This window comes from Anarrhichthys ocellatus, unplaced genomic scaffold, assembly GCF_004355925.1.
Source record: "Anarrhichthys ocellatus isolate YVR2014 unplaced genomic scaffold, GSC_Weel_1.0 scaffold150, whole genome shotgun sequence".
NCBI lineage: Eukaryota > Metazoa > Chordata > Actinopteri > Perciformes > Anarhichadidae > Anarrhichthys > Anarrhichthys ocellatus.
Genome location: NW_022280180.1, coordinates 85,972 through 106,034, shown reverse-complemented (window position 1 = coordinate 106,034; position 20,063 = coordinate 85,972). Strand labels below are relative to the sequence as shown.

Genomic DNA, 20,063 nt, shown 5'->3' with positions numbered 1-20,063 from the left:
CCAAGCCAACAACTGCCTGGACTGAAGCACCGCAGACCGGGCCACAAATACAACATTCGTTGCCCCTTCACCTCGGCCCTCAGTTACCATCCATTTGCCCGCTCTTCCCTCCTGCAACCCTCATTGTTGGTGACTCTGTGGTTAGAGGCGTTCGCTTTTTTAACGCGGACACTTGCTGCTTTCCCGGTTCGACTGTTCCAGACATTCTGGCGAATCTCCAATCACTTCTGCCAATGCTCCCCTCTTCAGTAAACAGACTCATCGTGCACGTTGGAACTAGTGACACAGCCAGACAACACTCTGAACTGACAAAAAAGGACTTTAACCATCTTCTGGAGTTTCTTGGAAAATCAGCAAAGGAAGTGTTTCTATCTGGCCCCATTCCGACTCTTGGCCGCGGGTCCGTTCGTTTTAGCAGGATCCGCACACTCAACACCTGGCTCCAGGCCGCATGCATGGCTCACAATGTGGGTTTAATCAATAACTTTAACTTGCTTTGAAATCGTCCCAGCCTCTACGCAAGAGACGGTTTACACTTGAACAAAGCTGGCGCTGAAGTACTAACAGCCAATATTCAGTACACTGTTCACTCCTATCCACATGATTGACTGTTTACACCTGGCACACATGATCCTGGATCCCCTGTCCTCTGTCACTCCTCCTCTACGTTCATTCATCAGCCGCATTCATCCCCTACAAGCAACACTACCTCCCCCTGGCGGCATGGAGGGTCTCCTACTACTCTCTCCCTAGCCTCTACCGTAACTTCCACTCCACGACCCATGAACATTCCCGTGAGAATCACAGACTCGCGCTCACGCCCTAGTTGTCGTCGGGTTCGAGGTGTTGCACGAGTGATCCGTCCTATTGCACATACCCCCAAAGCTTCCTGTGCTGATGACGACACAGTGTCTTCCCCCATCAAAATGTGTCTGATTAATGCACGCTCTGTAACAAACAAGGCTCACATTTTAAATGACTTGATCACAAGCCATAATTTGGCTTTTTTATTTCTGACTGAGACCTGGCAACGGAATATGGAATGCATCCATTTCAATGAACTCTGCCCTGTGTTCTTATGTTGGGACACTGCGTTTGACAGGCCTCGGTGGAGGCCTCGCCGTGGTCTGGAAGAATCAGTTTTCCTGCCAATTGGGGAGCACAGAATTCTATGCTACTTTTGAACTACAGCTGACTAAAGTGGGCTGGCTAAAGCCGTTTTACTGTTTTTTAATTTCACGCAACATGTTTCTGGCGCCACTCACAGGGGTGGTCACACCTTGGACCTTGTGTTCTCTCTGGGTCTTGCTATTGATAATACCTGTTGTGAGGACCTACTGATCAGTGATCATAAATGTATTTTCTTTGATCTTTCTGTCAATGCTGACCCCTTGTGTCTGAAACAAACATTCCACTCCCGCATTATTACTCAGAGTACAGCTGATCAGTTCTCAATGCACTTCTGCTGTGATATTAATACAAATCTTAATGATGTTGAACTCTTGATACAGTATTTTAATGAACATTGCACCACTTTGCTGGATAAAGTGACACCTCTTAAGGAAAGGACCAGGGCTGCCTACAACACTTCTCCGTGGATGACAGACGCTGTCTGCAGCTTGAGACGGAAGTGTCGCAGGACAGAGCGGCTCTGGAAAGCCACTGGGCTAGAAGTGCATCGCTCATATCTCAAAGACCTCAGAGTTTCCTTTAATGCTGGAGTAAAGGAAGCTAGAACTGCTTATTTTGCCAACTTAATCTCTTCCTCAAAGAGAAATCCCAAGATTTTGTTTGACACAATTAAGAGAATTGTTTCACCGTCTGTCTCTACAACACCATGCTGTTCTGTTGACGATTGCAACAAATTCATTACCTATTTCAATCATAAGGTAACAGCTATTAGGTCTGGCATTCAGCCTGATTTGTTCATCTACATGTAGCTCCTCGCAATCTCCTACTATTCTGGACTCTTTCCAGCCTATCAGCCTTCAAGACCTGATGGACTTAATTAACAAAACAAAGCCATCATCTTGCCCCCTGGATATAATACCATCCTCTCTATTTAAGAAAGTTCTGCTAATTATTGGCCCTGCAGTAACATCTATTGTCAATTCCTCATTGTCTACAGGATTTGTCCCTTCCTATTTTAAACATGCCACTATCCAGCCTATTTTAAAGAAACCCAACTTAGATCCGGCATTGCCTATGAACTACAGGCCCATATCAAAACTGCCTTTCCTGTCCAAAATTGTAGAGAAAGTGGTGGCCAACCAACTTACAGCTGCACTGGAGAGGCACAACATGTACGACGAATTCCAGTCTGGGTTTCGCAGACAACACTCTACTGAAACCGCTCTCCTGAGGGTTTCAAATGACATTCTCATGTGTTCTGATGCAGGTGACTGCCCTGTATTAGTTCTTCTGGACCTCAGTTCTGCATTTGACACTGTAGACCATAACGTCCTGATTAAGAGGCTACGTGATTGGGTGGGCATATCTGGCATAGCGTTAGACTGGTTCACGTCTTACCTCAATGACAGAAGTTTTAATGTCTCTGTGGGTGATTTTGTGTATGTTACCTCTCCACTGTCTTGTGGCGTACCGCAGGGCTCGGTTCTGGGGACTCTGTTATTTTCCCTTTATCTGTTACCTTTGGGACCGATTATAAAAAGTTATAATGTGTCCTATCATTTATATGCAGATGATATCCAACTCCATCTGTCATTCAAACCCAGCGAGGCCTTCACATTAACTAGGCTCCTGGACTGTGTCGATGCCATCAGAGACTGGACGGCAGAAAACTGCTTACAACTCAACGACACTAAGACGGAGGTCCTAGTTATTGCTCCAGATGAGTTTGTCCCCATGATCAGGCAGAGTATTGGTCCACTCTCCTCTGCTGCCCATTGCAACCTGCGCAATCTAGGGTTATTTTTGATCGATCCATGTCGTTTGACCCCCATGTTAAGCAGCTGTCCAGATCATGTTTCTTCCATCTAAGAAATATCAGTAAACTGAGATCTGTAGTATCAACACCTGAACTAGAGATGATCATACACACATGTATCTCTTCATGCATTGACTACTGTAACACACTTTTCTCGTCACTCAGTGTATCTGCTCTTAACCGTCTGCAGGTCATCCAAAACGCTGCCGCCAGATTACTCACCAGGACAAATCGACAGTCTCACATCATCCCCGTACTCCGATCTCTCCACTGGCTCCCTGTAGCATTTAGGATACACTTCAAAATTCTCACCCTCACTTACAGAGCACTACACGGTCAGGCTCCTACTTATGTAGCTGATCTACTTCACCCATATTCACCCGCCCGCACTCTCAGGTCAAACGCTCTAGGTCTTCTGTCAGTTCCACGCACACGATTTAAGACCCGTGGTGACCGAGCCTTTGAGGCAGTGGCGCCGAGGCTGTGGAATGCTCTGCCTGCGACTCTACGCCTCGCAAATTCTGTGAATACTTTTAAAAAACAGCTCAAAACCCACCTTTTTAGCCTGCCGTTTGAGTAAAAACCCATGTCCTAGACCTGCTCTTAAAATGTTTTAATTTTTTATTTAGTTTTAATTTATTTTTATTTTTATTTTTATTTTTTCTCTGTGTATGTAATTTATTGACCCTATGGTCACATTGTGTTTTTTATGCTTTTAAATTTCTGCTCTGTTAAAGCACTATGATTTTTTTGTCTGTGAAAAGCGCTTTATAAATAAATTGTATTATTATTTTTTTATTTATTTCTCTTATATTCGTGACTTGGCTCCTGCATCTCCCTCTTTATTTCCGTTACTTTTTGCTTATTTAGAGACGAGCTTGCTTCTTTCTCTTTGAAATTGCTCCACACTTATTTTCAAAATCAAATGTTTTAATTGTTTATTTGTTTATAGTACAAAAACCGACTTATCCCTAATTACAATAAGACCATGAGTAAGCAAGTCATTCTTACCCTATTCTTTATTCTACGTGGTTTGTATTTAGCAGAATAGAGTGGAAGCTACGCGTCCTGGTAAATCATCACCTTTTGTTACTTTGCACCGGCCTGATAGATTTGTTTCCCCACCTTAAGGTACAGCTATAACCAAATACAAACACATTATTCAGATATGCACAGATAATGTGCCCTGAACAGATACATTAAACATTGTTTATTGCCACAACAACTCACCGTGTCACAACTCGGTGACATCTAAACGCACAAACATTACACACACCTTGTGGAATTCACTCTTTACACTGGCGTCTGGATCTCCAATGTCCATCGAGGATGGAAATCCATAATCCCTTTAGAATCCATATAAAAAGTGTAAAGAGTGCCTAGTAATGGAAAAATAATAATGCTATATGTTGTGGATCATCAGCTGCCTGCAATCTTAATCTTGATTCATAAAAACTTGTTTTTTGTGTTTTTTTCCTCATTATTTTCCGCTTTTTGTCTAAAATTGTTCCTAGTTTGAGATAAAGCATGGACTTTTAGTTGTTGTGGCCTGTCCTAACTTGGTCCCCTTCTCTCCCCACTTCTTCATTCCCCCAGGAAACGAACATCCCCAGCCAAGGATGAGCACATGGCGGGGGTCAAGGACTCACTGCTGGCCCACTCCTCAGACCCTGTGGAGATGAGGAGACTCAACTATCAAACACAAGGCATGGACACACACACACAACAAATGTCCAAAGCACTTATAAGCTCATATGTATGAGCTTATAAGTTATGAGTTATGCCTGGTAGTAGACTCTTATTGAGGTCCAAATGATCTCTGTTGTTCCCTGTCAGTGTGCACAGTTTGTTGCTGTAATAATACTCCCAGATACTATCTACTTAGGTTTTGGTATCCGGCCCTATCAGCACATACTGTTGTGTACTATGATTTCACAGTAACAGAGAGAGGCAGGCCATCATTTGAAACATCCTTCTATAGAGCTGTGAAGTGGGGTGAGCTCTTGTTATACAACTTCACATGCCACGAAACTCTCCAGGTGGAATTGTCATGACAAAAGATAAAGAACTGCATTCAGAAAAAAATCTGGCAGTTAAAAAGTCTAAAGTACAAGCCTGTGTGCATAAAAAGTGCTGGGTGGAAGTTAACCACAACTCCCAAGGTGCATTTCAGCAAGGAACGTCCAATGGCCGAGCTTACAATTCTGTTACGTGTGTGGCTGACGGCGGGCAGAAGCTGAAGATTGCTCTTTGAGAAAACACACCTCTGACTGGCTTCTTCTCCATCGCAATTGTAGCCGAGGCTCATGGGTATTGTAGTATTCAAAGTCATCCATCATGCCAAAATGATCGATTCAAAACCTGATTTCTCAAACCCAAAGCTGAAATAACTAAAAGTGGTGGTCGTAGAACAACCTATATTTTCGTTACAATAACTGGTAGAGTCCTACGTTCATACTTTAGTCAGTAAGATGTGTTGAGAGGATAAAGTAGAAAAAGTAAAATAGGTAATAATAATCAGCAGCCCCTCTCACTTTGCAACTCTACTAAAAAGGTGGCATTTTGTGTAATTTGCCCTGTTTGACATATATTGTAATGATGTTACTACAATCTCAAAACGTCCTTCAGGTTTAACAAATTCAACCCAATGCACGTTTTCATAGCATGCTCTTTTGAACAGAAATACTGTTTTTGTTCACCAAATACCAACAATTGCTTCCACTGTGCCCTTTTTCATACCTCTTATATGCAACTGTCAATGATCAATCAACAATCAAACTCAACATGTTTCACATTAGAAGCCTTCCAGTGGCTCAGAGGGCAACATCCTTGCCTGTCCTGGTAGGCTCTTAATGTAAAGTGTCATTGATGGTTTCTTAACAATGATTGTAACAAATAAGGAACGACAACGTCAAAGCAGTTGAAATGGATAATGAATGGAAAGAGTTTTTCTGCTGTGAGAGTATGACAGGCCTGTTTGAATGGGTGCTGTCCAAACATTATACTAGTTTTACCACAGGAAGTATTTGAGTAATTCCAACCCCCTAGTGCTTTTTATCTGAAACTTGGTCATAATTTGAATTCCAGCTTTTATTAGACAATTTACAATGACCACCAACTGTATATTTAATGTGTACTTTTTATGTGTATTAATAACAACTCCAGGAAAAAACATGTTGAAACATTTTTTCTCTAAAGTTGAATCTCTCAAGTGGGAAAAAATGAGCACTACACGCCGTATGAAAGAAAGGATCATCACAAAAGATCAATTTCACTAAATTCATCTTGGTGCTTGGCAACTGTAAAATTAATTACAAATGAGATTTGTAATTATTCTTGAGCTGTATTGATTAAAACGACCAAAATTGCCAAATATGAGATACAAAAAACAAGTACAAAATAACTCCAACTATCCTGCAGGTTAATCTCCCTGTGGACTTGGCTGTCATATATACTGTATATATGAATATTAGTTGAAAAGGAGTGTTGTTGATTCATAGGTGAGAAAAGAAGAATACTCTGTCATCCAAACTAAAAAACCAAATGTGTAGTTTGTGTTAAGAACAAACCCATGCAATTGTTTTCTGATCTGACGCCATGATCATCAGGACGACATCATTTCAATCAGGAGAGACAAGTCAGATGAAGAAAAGATAATTGCTTATTATTAACAGATGATATGTGATGATAAGTCTTGACAGAGTCTTTGGTGCTTTGACTCTACAGGGAGATTTGTAATGGAGGGGCGTCTGCCCTGAGCAGCAGCAAGATAAATCCAGACACTGGTGGTGGTGCTGATGAGGCTGATACAATGATGAGTTGATGAAGACTGGGTTGAGATGGGGAGGTGGGTAACAACAGCATGAACGTACTGAAGGTAGAGAGACAATCATATTTAAGAGAGACGGCAGCAAGATGATAGGCTAATGATGTAATTGTTTCATTGTGCTATTAGATAGAAGAGACCAGCTGATCTAAACTGCTGATATCATGATGGACAGCCCCGAACAATGACAGCAAGGAAATAGTGAGTGAATATGCGAATGGCTGATGTGTGAGAAATAAACTACAGGCCTAAGCATACAAGAGGATAGTCTTATTTATTGGCTTATTTGATACGGGACAGAGCACATTAATGAAAACATTTCTGCAAATGCGCCAGTTAAAGCCAAAAAGCCAAAAGGCTATTTTTCATCTGTAGTCCCAAGAGGCAGATGTTACAAAATAAATCTAAAAACAGAAGATAAGATTAAAATTAAAAGGTTATACAATATTGAAACTTTACAATGTGTGCACAAACAATGAAAACAGTGAGAATAAAACTCTTATACATTGTCAAGTACAAACAAGACATGCAACACAGAGGCTCTCAAAGTCAACACACGCAACGCAAATAAAATGAGGGATGACTATGTTAAAATAGAAACATGGACTAAAGACAGTATTATGCTGTAGTTGTTTAGACACTAAAAAACATCCACGTCAGCATAAAAGCAAAACATAAAAGCATACAGAGTATGTGAAATGCATAAATCAGTCAGGTGACAACAGACAAACGGGTGACAACAGACAGACAGGTGACAACAGACAGACGGGTGACAACCAACAGACGGATGAAACAGACAGATCGAGGGAAGTTCAACACAGACAGAGAAACAGTTACAATCTGGTGCTGACAGAGCTGGGTACTAACTAACCATTTCTGTAATGGAGCTTTAAATGAACTGTATGTTTGTAGTTCTCTAATGGTCACTGGGATGGAGTTCCATTGTAGTGCAGCTTGTACAGAAAAGGCAGATTGACTGAAAGCACTTTTCCTGAGTGGGATAATGCAATCCCTTCTTGCTGCTCCTCTTGTGAGCCGATAACCAGTTGTTCTTGTGATAACAAATTGTTTAAGCGGAGGAGAGGTCAAGCCATGTATAATCTTGTACATGAGACAGACATTCACATATTTAATCATGTTCTCCCAACTAAACAAGTTATATTTTTTTAGTATGATGAGAAAGAACAGATTGTTTATCAAGGATTTTGATTGTTGGTTTATACAATGATTGTAGTGGTTTCAGAGTAGTGGTGCTAGCCTGTGACCAGGTTGTTAAACAGTAAGTGATATGGGAACCATAGCAAACATGTATGTCTTAGCTGCCTCTGTTGACATGTAGTTTCATGTGAATCTGAAATTTGATAGATTAAATTTGACCCGGTTACAGACCTTTTTCACCTGAGATTTGAATGACAATTTGGAATCAAAAAGTACTCGGAGATACTTGTAGTCAGGTACAACCCGTACCTCTCCCCAGATACAGAAACATCCGGCTCTACACTACCACAGTTTGTTTTGGTAAGAAACATACACACTGTTTTGGATACGTTTAGTTGTAAACAGCATTGCTTTAACCATGCAGTTACATGAGTCATGGAGTTAGTGAGTTAATTTGCAACTTGTCCCATTGTGCTACCATGTAAGTAAATCACATCTGCATACATTTGGATGTTGGTGTCAGGGCATGCTGATGGCAGATCATTGATATATAAAGAGAACAGCAGTGGGCCCAGGACAGATCCTTATGGGACGCCTGTGGACAAGTGGAGGGCGGTAGATTGATAGTTCTGTATTTGGACATACTGTGATCTATTTAGCAAATACGATTCAATCCATTTAAGTGTACCTGAGGAGAAATTGTAGCTGTGCAACTTGAACAAAATAATACGATGATTAACAGTGTCAAATGCCTTCTTGAGATCAAGAAACACAACTCCAACAACTCCCCCTTTGTCCAATAGAAATTAGATTTTTTTTTCTGTGAAGAAACAGGTGGCTGTCTCAGTAGAATAATTGGCTCTGAAGCCGAATTGCATTGGGTGAACGGCAAAATAACTGGTATTCAAATTGCAGATCATTTGCTCAGCTACCAACTTCTCTGCAACTTTTGATATTGTTGGCAGGATACTGATGGGTCTGTAGTTACAGGTCGAAAGGGGATCTCCATCTTTGAATACTGGAACAACAGCAGCCGACTTCCAAACACTGGGAAACGTGCTCTGAGAGATTGAGAGGTTGATGATTTTGCTGATGGGATCTGTTAGTGTTGTGCTAAGTTCTTTGAGCATAACTGCATCCATGCCAAATACATGACTGAACTTACTCTAGAGCTTCATATCACTGTGCTTTTCAAAACTGTTACAAATTATTGTCAAAAAATTATAATTTTGCTATGACATGACAACACTATGGTTAAGGTTAAGGCACAAAAACTACTTGGTTAGGTTTAGGTTTGTTGAAGTTCGGGAACCTTTGTCGTCATGGTTACTGTAATGAACACCATCATGGTTATGCTAAAACAGGACGTTGACTGTCAATTGGAAAAGAACAGCCGCCTCTCGTGTTTTGTTGATCCATCCATTTATATACTGTAACTTCACCTGACTCCCCCCTTCCCTCCTGTTATAATTACGTTTAGTATTACAAACACTGCAACCTGTTTCTTTGTCTTTAACCGGTTTTCTCTAATTTTACCTCCACTTTGCATTCTCAAACACTCTTCTGTCAGACTTCTTTTACTCATCGTTACTTTTTCATCTCCACCCTTCTAACTACTTGTCTTATCTCTTTCTCCCACCTGTCTTTCAGTGGGAGGTTTTAAACTCACTTTGTCATTGTGCTCCATCTATGTTGTTGTTTTTTTTCTCAAATCAGATGTTTGGCATTTATCTGTGGAGGCAGTGGGTGGGAATTTGGCAGATGTTGTTTACACCAACAGACATTCATCAAGTCATTTTGCTGCCAACCTTTGTTCTCCCTTCAGTGAACGCTCACTGGGTGGCCTAGAAGCCTCTAAAACTTCCAGTTTACTCAAACACACAAAAACTGACGGATGATTTCAGCTTTACTTGTGCTACGAACGCACAACTGTGACCTGTTAAAGATGTTTCACTGTGCTTGAAAGTTATGGTTGGAACGAAGTAACTACTAAGAAGTTACTTCACTATTTTACTTAATAAGGAATTTCTGTTGTGAATTTAATAGCGTACATGCTCAATTGAAAATCATTTTGATAATAAATCAAATATAATATATACTGTATATATGTGAAAATGTTTAGCTAAAAGTAAGGATTTAATATTTGAATAAATACTTTTCAAACAATATATATAATTCCGTGTAAATTACTAGGAACATAATGCATGTTTAAGTCTAAATGCAAGGTGTTGTTTACCCAAAACTCTTGAAACCATAAAGGTTGACACAAAGTGTATGCTGTTAGTGAGGTATGCAAGCAAGTTAACCTCTTGCTTTGTGTATTAAAGGCTGACATGTTAATTCAGCCCTGCTGTTTAGTAAAGAACCCCGTGGTCTAGTCTAGAATCTTACTTTGTCATTTGGAAAGTATTTAGGGTTAGTATTTTTATTTCTTATAATGACTATTTTTATAATGTGGTATGGCTATGAGTCCTTTACACTACTGTTCTTAAGGAATATCAGGACTAAAGGCAACCATGACGGCTCGGATAATTCCATCTAATTATGGCACGAGGCATAAGGCTGCTCGTCTGTTTTTCTTTCTGTTTATTATGAGATGCATCAAATATGTTAGCCTCAACGTCAAAGGTACAAACTACGTGGTAACGTGTCAGAAATTGGTTTGAAGTGATCTTTGCCAGGTACCGGCAATCCTTATATACCACATACTTGCTTTTAAGTACAGGGAAAGACAAGGAAGGGCATTTTGTATTAATATCAGGCTGCCTCATTGGGGATAATATTGTAATAGGATGTGTTAACACAACTACAGTGTTTGCACAATTATTCCTTCCAAGGCTACTGGCTAATATTCCATTACTTTCTTCTTTTTTAACTGTGTTTGAACCCAATGTTGACGAGCCAATCCTAAGGGATTTGTCACAACCTCTTCGGTCCTTCTCTAGGGGGATGATTTTCTTCCATGACATATTACTGTCTTATTAGCACAACTATTATGATCGTTCTTGTAGACATTGGCGCTTCAACTCTCATTTAATGAATAATCCCCAGTTTATCAAGTTATTACTGAAGAGCTGGAATTGTTTTTGATGGTGACTAAAATGGCAGTTTTATGAGGAAAAGCTAAGTGCTATCTAAGAGGGGCTATCGTGCGCTCCCACAGAGAAAGTCATCCTAAGAATTGAGGAAAAGAAGTAAGAGATAGGCAGGCAGATAACAGAGATAGAAGTTTTGGAGGCCAATAACAGGAAAAATCCTGATGGGTTCGGCCCAGAATTTCATTAGATCCCCCAGCAAAAATCATTGGGCCACTGACAGATATGTTCTGGCATTCTTAATACTGGTCAGTTGGCCCAATCTCTCAACTTGGCCAACATATCCCTTATCCTGAAGAAATGCAAACCACCAAAGAACCAGAGAATGGCCCATACTGCCCTATTAGACTGATTGGAGTTGATGGTAAAAGATCCTCCAATCTGGAAGTACCTCAGAAAGTATTTTCCTGAGCATTATCAATTTGGACCAGACCAGATTGACAATCCAGAATTGGCTCTTGACATCCAGTATCAGATGACATCTGAACGTGCTTCCCTTACTAAACTATTTAGCTGATTTCGACAATGTTAGATTTCAGAAAGAGACTTCCCTGAACAAACAACTAAGAAAATAGAAAAATGTTTATTTCTTTTAATAAGAAAATAGAAAAATAGAAATATATTTATTTCTCTGTACGGTTCTTTCCATAATGTTGTCAGACACTTTTAATAACAGTCTTTGCCTGTTTGTAGCAAAAACAAGCCCTTTTAGTGGACGTGTATTGATGGTGACGATGGTGTTCACCTTCAATACTGGACCAATCTCAAAAATGGTTGTCCCCATTAGTCACTCAGATACAAAAACATGAGAAAATAGGGTTGAAAAATACCAAAACTTACTAGAGTTGTATTTCAGGAAGGTATTCCTACGTCTTTTCTGCAACTTCAGTAACAGTTTGAAATACTTATTGAACAATTTATGGGGGTATCTGCAAATACCTAGCATGATGTCCTTTTTTGGGACAGAGTGCGGGTACATTTCGCTGAACAGAAAAGTAATGTGACGAAGCCTATAGGTGGTGGACTGACCAATTGACCATTCACAAATTACCAACATGGCCACCCCTAGAGTCCCGTGCTGACATGGCTAAAAACTGAAGTCACTTTATCTGTTCTAGGATGCAACGCATGTTAAGAAATATTTTACAGATACATAAAGCTGCTGAACAGTGCAGAGGGTAGTACAGACACACAGCTCCCTTCTCAGTGCTCCCTGTGTTCTTTTCTTTTCTCTGCCTTCTCCTAACTGACCCCTGTTCTGTTTGTTTTGCCTGGTCTTTCTCCCTGCAGGTTCCAGTGTCCTCAGTTGCCCGAACACTCCAAGTTAGTTTTCATCCCTCTTGTTTTTTACTAATGCTTCCTCCCATTCCTGCCATTTGAACCAGAGCCCTTTTGTTTAACTCTATCACCTTCTCTTATGGTCTGCCCATGTCAGCCATTCACACCAAATGGTTGTAATTAAAACTGAGATTTGAAATGAAATACAGTAGAAAGACATTGAAACAAATATCAGCGTAAGATGCTGTGGGTACTCTTACACTCCAGCCACCCTTCCTACTTCCTACTCACCTATTGCATTATGGGATTTCTTTAACCAATCAGCATGCTCGTTGACGCTCACATCACCAGTGTGGTTATGGTATGCTGTTGAAGAGCTGCACAGTCATACATCATCCTTCTGCTCACCACGCAGCACCCTCACTGTCACCACACATTACCGTGACCAGTTAGCTCCGAGCCTTCAACATACATCCGCACTCTAGTTACATTGTCCAGTTCGTGTGTGTGTGTGTGTGTGTGTGTGTGTGGTGTGTGTGTGTAAGATGGACTATACTTATCACTTCACTTCTCACTGCAGGGATGAGGGAACATCCTCCCATCGCTATTTGTGACCTGGCAGACTACATAGAGAGGCTCAAGGCCAATGATGGTCTGCGCTTCTCTCAGGAGTACGAGGTAACGTCCTGCTCTTATACAGTACATGGCTTTCAGGTGAAGCAACACACTCTTTTCAACCATAGTCAAAGTCTTTTTTTTCTTGGTAACAATTTTTGAGCTAGTTTTATGAAGAACGTTTAATGAAAAGATAGGAAATGACTAATTCCTGTGGTGTTTATATGATTGAGAACTGAAATACATGGTAATTGGTAAATGGACTCGTACTTCTATAGCACCTTTGTAGTCTTCCGACCACTCAAAGCGCTTTTACACTACATGTCATTTACCCATTCAGACTCATGGGCTAACATGCACGGTGCCACCTACCCATCAGGACCATAGACTGTATATCAGAAGTTGATGACGTCACCCATTGGTTTGTGGACTGATGTTTTGAAGGATAGAGTTCGGCGATTTTGCCCATTGCCATTTTAGATTACAAGCGTTGCCATCTTGGCTTTTTGCAAACGTAGAGATGCCGTATACGGCTCTGGTAGAGACCTGTCAATCACTGTGTAGCCCCACCATAAAGCATCCCCTGCTTTATGGTCTGTTTGACTCTAAATGGACCATAATGTAATAAATGAACATCATGCTGTATTGAAGGAGACTTGAAACTAGAGTTTGAGACCATAAACTCATGTTTACAATGTTTACTGAGGTAATAAATCAAGAGAGAAGTAGAGTAATTTTCGTCTATACAATCAGACTTATTTTTGCAACTGGAGGAGTCGCCCCCTGCTGGTCAGTAAAAACAATTTTATATTTTACTTTATACGTTTTAAGACACTTGCGCATCTGATTCACTCGCCTGATCAGGACTAACTAACATTCATGCACGAGAGGCACAGCCTACAGAAGCACCCGTTGTTTTTATGGTTGTCTACACTGTAAAAATACAGAAGTTGAGAAAACTCAAATTAATAAGAAAACCAGCTTCAAGGTTTTTTTGTTTCCAATAGACTCAACTTCAGTTCCAGCTAATTGTGTCAATAACGTTGGAGACTTTTTAATCCTCCACGTCAGCAATAGTCGTGGCAGGAGGCCTTGTGTTTTTGGCCTGTCCGTCTGTCCGGTCCACTCTCAGATATCTCAGGAACGCCTTGATGGAATTTCTTCAAAGTTGGCACAAATGTCCACTTGTATATTCAAGGATGAACTGATAAGAATGGTGGTCGGAGGTCGCTGTGACCTCACTAAACATGTTTTTGGCCATAACTCAAGAATTCATATGCTAATTATGACTATTTCAAACAAAAGTCTAATAGTATAAAATTACTTTTTGAAAGACATGGATATGAAGTGCAATTCGACTGATTGGCGGAGGTATACAACCACAAGGCGGTAATTCTAGCTTATTATTAACAAACTACCAACTTTGGTTTGTTAAACTTACAATTACTAGTTCTGTCAGTGTCAACTAGTGACAACTTGAATGTTTTAAAGAAGACAAACTTAACAAGTTGAGTTGAGTCAACAACAGATTCAGTCATATTGTATTTAGACTTAATTTTTTTACTTTCCCATTTTCCAAGCTTTAGCTGTGATTCATTACAAAGTCAGAAGGTTCTGTTAACCGGTTTGTAGTAGTGTCGTGTGTAATTAAATTAAAGTTCATAAAGTCAGGTCTTTTAATTTCAAATGATAAGTTTAAAGTTAAAAGTTTAATTTACTTTAGAAACACTGAAAGCATATACTCCCCAGCATGCTTTGCATTGAGTGAACAAATCCTAAATGTTTCTAATTTAGGTAAAGTTACGTAATGGAGACTATAGTGCATCTTTTTACATGTACCTCAGAAGTCTTTTATCTGATCAAAGCTAAAACATGTAATCAACAGATATTGTCCACTATGCAGTCACTCCACCATACTCTCTCTGTATATAGAAACTATATAAGCAGAAAATATATGATACTCATTAGGGATCGAATTAGACTCTTTAGCAAATAAACTTAGACAAACTTTAAATTTCAGGTAGATTCAATGTAGATTGTATTTATTTTTGCTAAGAGTAAAATTTACAGGAGTGAAAACTCAAAATTTGACAAACTCAATTATAAATTATATTTTGTCAAAATGTGTTGCTTTGAAAAAGACTGCTTTCAACTTTGTCACAGTTACAGCAGAAATGTAAAACATAATTTTCAAACCAGCTGTCTAATACTTTGAAGTAGTTTGAAAAGACAGAAGATTTTGTCTTAATTTGGCTGTTATGTCTGCTTGAGCTTGGAGGCTACAAAGTAAACAGCTACAGAGAGCATGCATTACACCAGGCTTTTGCCAGGCAGGGAGTATCTGAGTATCTAATAAAAATACTCACTCGAGACGCATCATGGGAAATGTAAGGCCCAGCATTTTTGGAATGTGATCAATGTTGGGGACAAAATATCACCCTCTGCTGCTTCGATTTTGGCCTTTTTTACGTCTCTTGCAAGACCACAACTTTATGAAAATACCAATTATTTTATGGTGCAATAAGAAAATGTCAAACACCCAGTTGTCTTTTTTCTTAAAAGCCAATATTTACATGCTCTTGATTTATTAAAGCTGATCATAGTGTAAACTTTTTTGTGAAGAAAAGAAAAAGAAAGACAATAAAGAAAACTAAATAAAGCATGTATTTATTCTAGTCAGGGTAGAATGCCTCTGAAATGGCAACTCAGGGGCTGGCAAAGGGTCCACTGAGCCAGAAATATGAGCAAGTTACATATAGGCGAGCAACTCCTTCTGGCAAGGTGACACAGGTTCATCTGAGTGTTTTGAAACTGGTAAAAACAATATAGTATGCAGTCCATTTTCATTCTGTTGACCTACAGGTTTCTTTTTCTTGATGTTGGAAATTGCTTTTTGTTTCAGTCAGGCCAGAGATGAATATATATTTTCTCATGGCCATCAAGAAAATCTCTATTTTCTCAGTAAAATACCGAACACAGTACATTTTCCAGGCCAATTTTTCCCATGATGTGTTTCTACTCATGTATCGAGCTGCTTACTGTTGCAGAGTTAAAGTTCAGCATTGTTAAAAAAAAAGAAAGAAAAAAAAAAAGGATGCTGCTAAGTGTGCATAAATCTGTGCCTCCTTTCCAAGAATAATATCCCACTGCCTTTACCTACTGTAAAAGCCAGTGAGGGATTATGGCTTGTTGATGTCCTACAAAGGAAGGTAATTTGCATTTAAAGTGGTGAATTTCCAAACGGATAAACCAGGACAGATGGGTGCACTGTTTATGCACCCCAGAAGGAAGGGGGTATATAAATTATGAAACAGCAGCTGAATCAACTTTTGTACCTTTCCAACTTTTTTCTTATCCGATGTGGTGACATGGATGGAACTTTGCGGAGACAGCTTAGAATATTTTGGTGAGCCAAGCAAAATGTGTCAAATTCAGATGCAACAGATGAAATGTTTGGATTGGATGATATTGAGCCAAATCCTCAATGATAAGCATGCATACTTGTATTTACTATTCTAATAATAGAAATGATTACTTGATCATTAATAAAAACTGTTATTTTGAAATCCAAAAATATAACACATGGCCCATGGCAGTCCCATCAAAAACGGTATCGGTGAGAAGGCTCAACCCTGTCTCTCAAGCACACACACTCACAGATCCCATTGACTTACATTCATTTCCTCAGGATTCACCGCAACTTTAACCACGACTTGCCTAATCCTTACCCAACCCTTAAATCAAGTCTTCACCCTAAAATGTAATAAGTTATGTCATAGGGACTTGCATTTTGGACCCAAAAGGAAGCAGAGTCCCCACACTGTGGCTGTGTAAACAGATTTATGTCCCCACAACATGAGTAATACACACACACACACACACACATATATTGTATGTCCTCCTGCGTCCTGTTGCATTGGAACTACCAGCCATTAGTCTATAGTAAGAGCAGCAGGGCTTGAAATGAAAAGCTGATAATGGCTGTGTTTAAAATGAGATCTGCCAGAGGATCTCACAGCTTGTTACATCTGATGAATGAGCCAGTCTGTTTGGGGACTACTGGAGACCACTTCATATACTGCACATGGACTCTGAAACATTTCTTCTCTTCATCACATAATAATGATTACATCTATGTCTTAGCTGTATCAATGGTTTGCGCTAGTAAAACTTAGTTTTGGCCATTTACTGAGCCTCAGGGCTTCTTCTCACAGCTCTTTTGAAGTATCTGTTTTGTATCTGCATTTGCAAGACTCTGCTGTGAGTTGGCTGGAGCTTTGGTATGTGTCGTGTTGTTTAACAGTGCTAAATTCGAAATTCAGAGCATATTTATGATTGAAGTATTGCCTCCAAAAGGCTCTCAACATGGCGACAGCTGAGCCGGTGGCTGAAAGCGCACAGTGCTAACAGCAAAAACAGTGCAAGCGACAGTGTTGACAGAGCTAACAGTGTTTACCTGAGGGGGAACAGGTGGGTGGGTGATAAGTTTCTGCGACGACGCCGTGTATTAGGAATGGCGTTATCAGCGGTAACCGTCTCAAGAGAGCTGTGCAGAGAGGCAGTGATTAGCTAGCTAGCTATTTACAAACTACGAGAGCGGTCTTTTGTGAGACTGGCTGGCTAGTTAGCTAGCAACCCCAGCAGGCGCTAGCTTACTGTCGTGCCGGTTTATGGAGCGTCTCAACATAGAAAACATTTTCAAATTGCCATCAATTAGGAAAAATATAGTAAAACTGCCAATATTTGAAATCTACACAGTTGATTTCTTGCCTCAAAAATGATCATAAATTAAACTAATAATGAATTACAAAAAATTGTAACTAATGAATGTAATAAAAAAAGACACCAGGTTTGGTCACTTGTCTCTGCTTTGGTACTCTGCCCTCAGATATCATAGGCTCTCTTTCTTATTTTAGAGGGGTGGAAAATTGTGCATTTTGTTGTTTAATGTGGAGGACTTGTTGGGTTTTTACTGTACAGCAAGCAATAATCATGAACACGCATATTGTCAGTACATTCGTATTTCTTTGTTTATGGTACAGGAGACAACATGTAGAAATGTATATCAGTGTACATTTAGATGCAAACATTTGAAGTTACAGAAAGGATCAGAAAAAACAATCTGATTTAAGCCAATAGTGACTCCTGTAAAGTGTATTAAAGTGATTGATTAATATCCTTAACTCAGTGAACAAGGCAGCAGGTGGTGAGAGTGAACCCGTCTCTGCCAGACACCAATCCACATGCTTCACGCCTGGCTCTTCCTCCGCGTTCACCAGCTTTGTTTGTTGTCAGTGGAGCTGCAGCTCTGTGAGTGTGATTGCGCTGACACACTCGGTAAGCGATCTACACGTCGGCGGAGCACATTAGCAGTAATGTGAGTGGTTTGTCAGTGCAGCGCGCTGGAAGCCTTACCTAACAGGCTGTTAAATAAGATGTGCATTCAACCTCTTTCTCCATTGTCATTATTATCAGTTGCAGACTGGGGGGCGTCCAGCCAGTCAGGAGAAAAAGCAACAGGATATTAGAGTCCTCGTCACGGCTTCATTTCGCCCGTGCATGTGGGTGTGTGTTTGTTTTCCAGATGATGCAAGATAAGTAGAAGCGTGAAAGGTCAATCATGAATAACAATCTTCAGCATGTCATTATTCAGCTAAACCTGCGGCGGCATTCACAGCCTGCAATCGATAGAGACCAATCATCGGGCAACATAGCGAAAACCTGTCTGCACTCTACCATCACTGCAACACAGGCGTGGGTTTTCCATCTCGAATACAGCAGGGATTTAAGAGTACAAATAAGTAGAAAATACTATTTAGACAAGCATCTTTCACCATCTGTTTTTTTTATTGCAACACAAAAAACAGAACACTAACAGGTGCACGACTAAGACAAGAACAGTGAATACAGGCCAGTTAACCAAATAAGAGAACAAGGTGATGTTAGTTCTGGTTGTATAGAAGTTTATGAGAAAATGACTCTACTTCTCTCTTGATTTATTACCTCAGTAAACATTGTAAACATGAGTTTATGGTCTCAATCTCTAGTTTCAAGTCTTCTTCAATACAGGATGATGTTCATTTAGTAAATGATGGTCCATTTAGAGTCAAACAGACCATAAAGCAGGGGATGCTTTAGGGCGGGGCTTACTGTGATTGACAGGTCACTACCACCTACCAGAGCCGTATACGACGTCTCCTGGTCACTCCTCCGCATTCCAAATACAGTCACTTCCGTTCATCGGTTGCAAAAACAACAACATGGTGACTGGTGATATTATAACGATATTAGTATGGAATATGTGTTCTAGACGTGTTATACCTTTTTCAGTCTATGGGCAAATATTAAAGGGTCAGTGTGTAGCATTTTGCGGGATCTATTAGCAGAAATAGAATATAATCCTCATAACTATGTTTTCATCAGTGTGTAATCACCTGAAACTAAGAATGTTTGTGTTTTTCTGAGCTTACAATGAGCCCTTCATACCTACATAGCGAGAGGATCCTCTTTACGGAGTCCACCATGTTGCACTGCCACGTTTCTACAGTAGCCCAGAATGGACAAACCAGACACTTGCGAGAACCTTTCCCGTTTATATGTTACCTGAAGGCCACATACACTGCAGTAAAGTGTAAAACCGTGATACCACCAGCCACCATCTGACTTCTCCATCAGTAGTGTTATTATGGTAATGAGGGCCTCTGAGCGAGGCCAACGGTTTTGCACTCTGCGGCTCACATTACCGCAGTCTTGGAAAACGAGGTTGGACAGAGAGGTACTCAGTTGGTTGCAATCTGTAGCCTCACAAGATCCTACACACTGTGCCTTTAAGTCATTTCGTATTACTCCATACAAATCAGCATCTGTTCTAACCTCGTGTTTCTCTGTGTGGAAACCCACAATCACATCTCTGTCCGTTGTTGAAGAGATTCAAATGAAAGTAGTATGAAGAATTGAAGCAACGAAACAATATCTGTAGAATATTTATCAAATGACCGATGTATGTAACTCGCCAGAGAAACGCAATGACTACTCTGTCCTCTCCATAAAATATACAGCTTACCATATATTTCAACTAATGCCATGTTGAAAAAAATGTGGATGAGAATACCATTTTCAAGTATTCAAGCATCATAAAATCACA

General features: G+C 40.1%; 1 protein-coding gene across 14 annotated transcripts in view; it reads left to right on the top strand.

Moving 5' to 3' along the window:
* The window catches only part of ptprfa (protein tyrosine phosphatase receptor type Fa), a 319,373-nt gene that overhangs the window by 267,239 nt on the left and 32,071 nt on the right, over positions 1-20,063 (top strand). For 11 of the 14 annotated variants that reach the window (XM_031877819.1, XM_031877818.1, XM_031877814.1 and 8 more), the window contains 3 exons: positions 4,544-4,653; positions 12,317-12,349; positions 12,885-12,982. In XM_031877819.1, coding sequence (XP_031733679.1) covers positions 4,544-4,653; positions 12,317-12,349; positions 12,885-12,982 — 241 coding nt within the window. The remainder of the gene's footprint in view (positions 1-4,543; positions 4,654-12,316; positions 12,350-12,884; positions 12,983-20,063) is intronic. The other 3 variants (XM_031877821.1, XM_031877820.1, XM_031877813.1) reach the window with 1 other exon arrangement.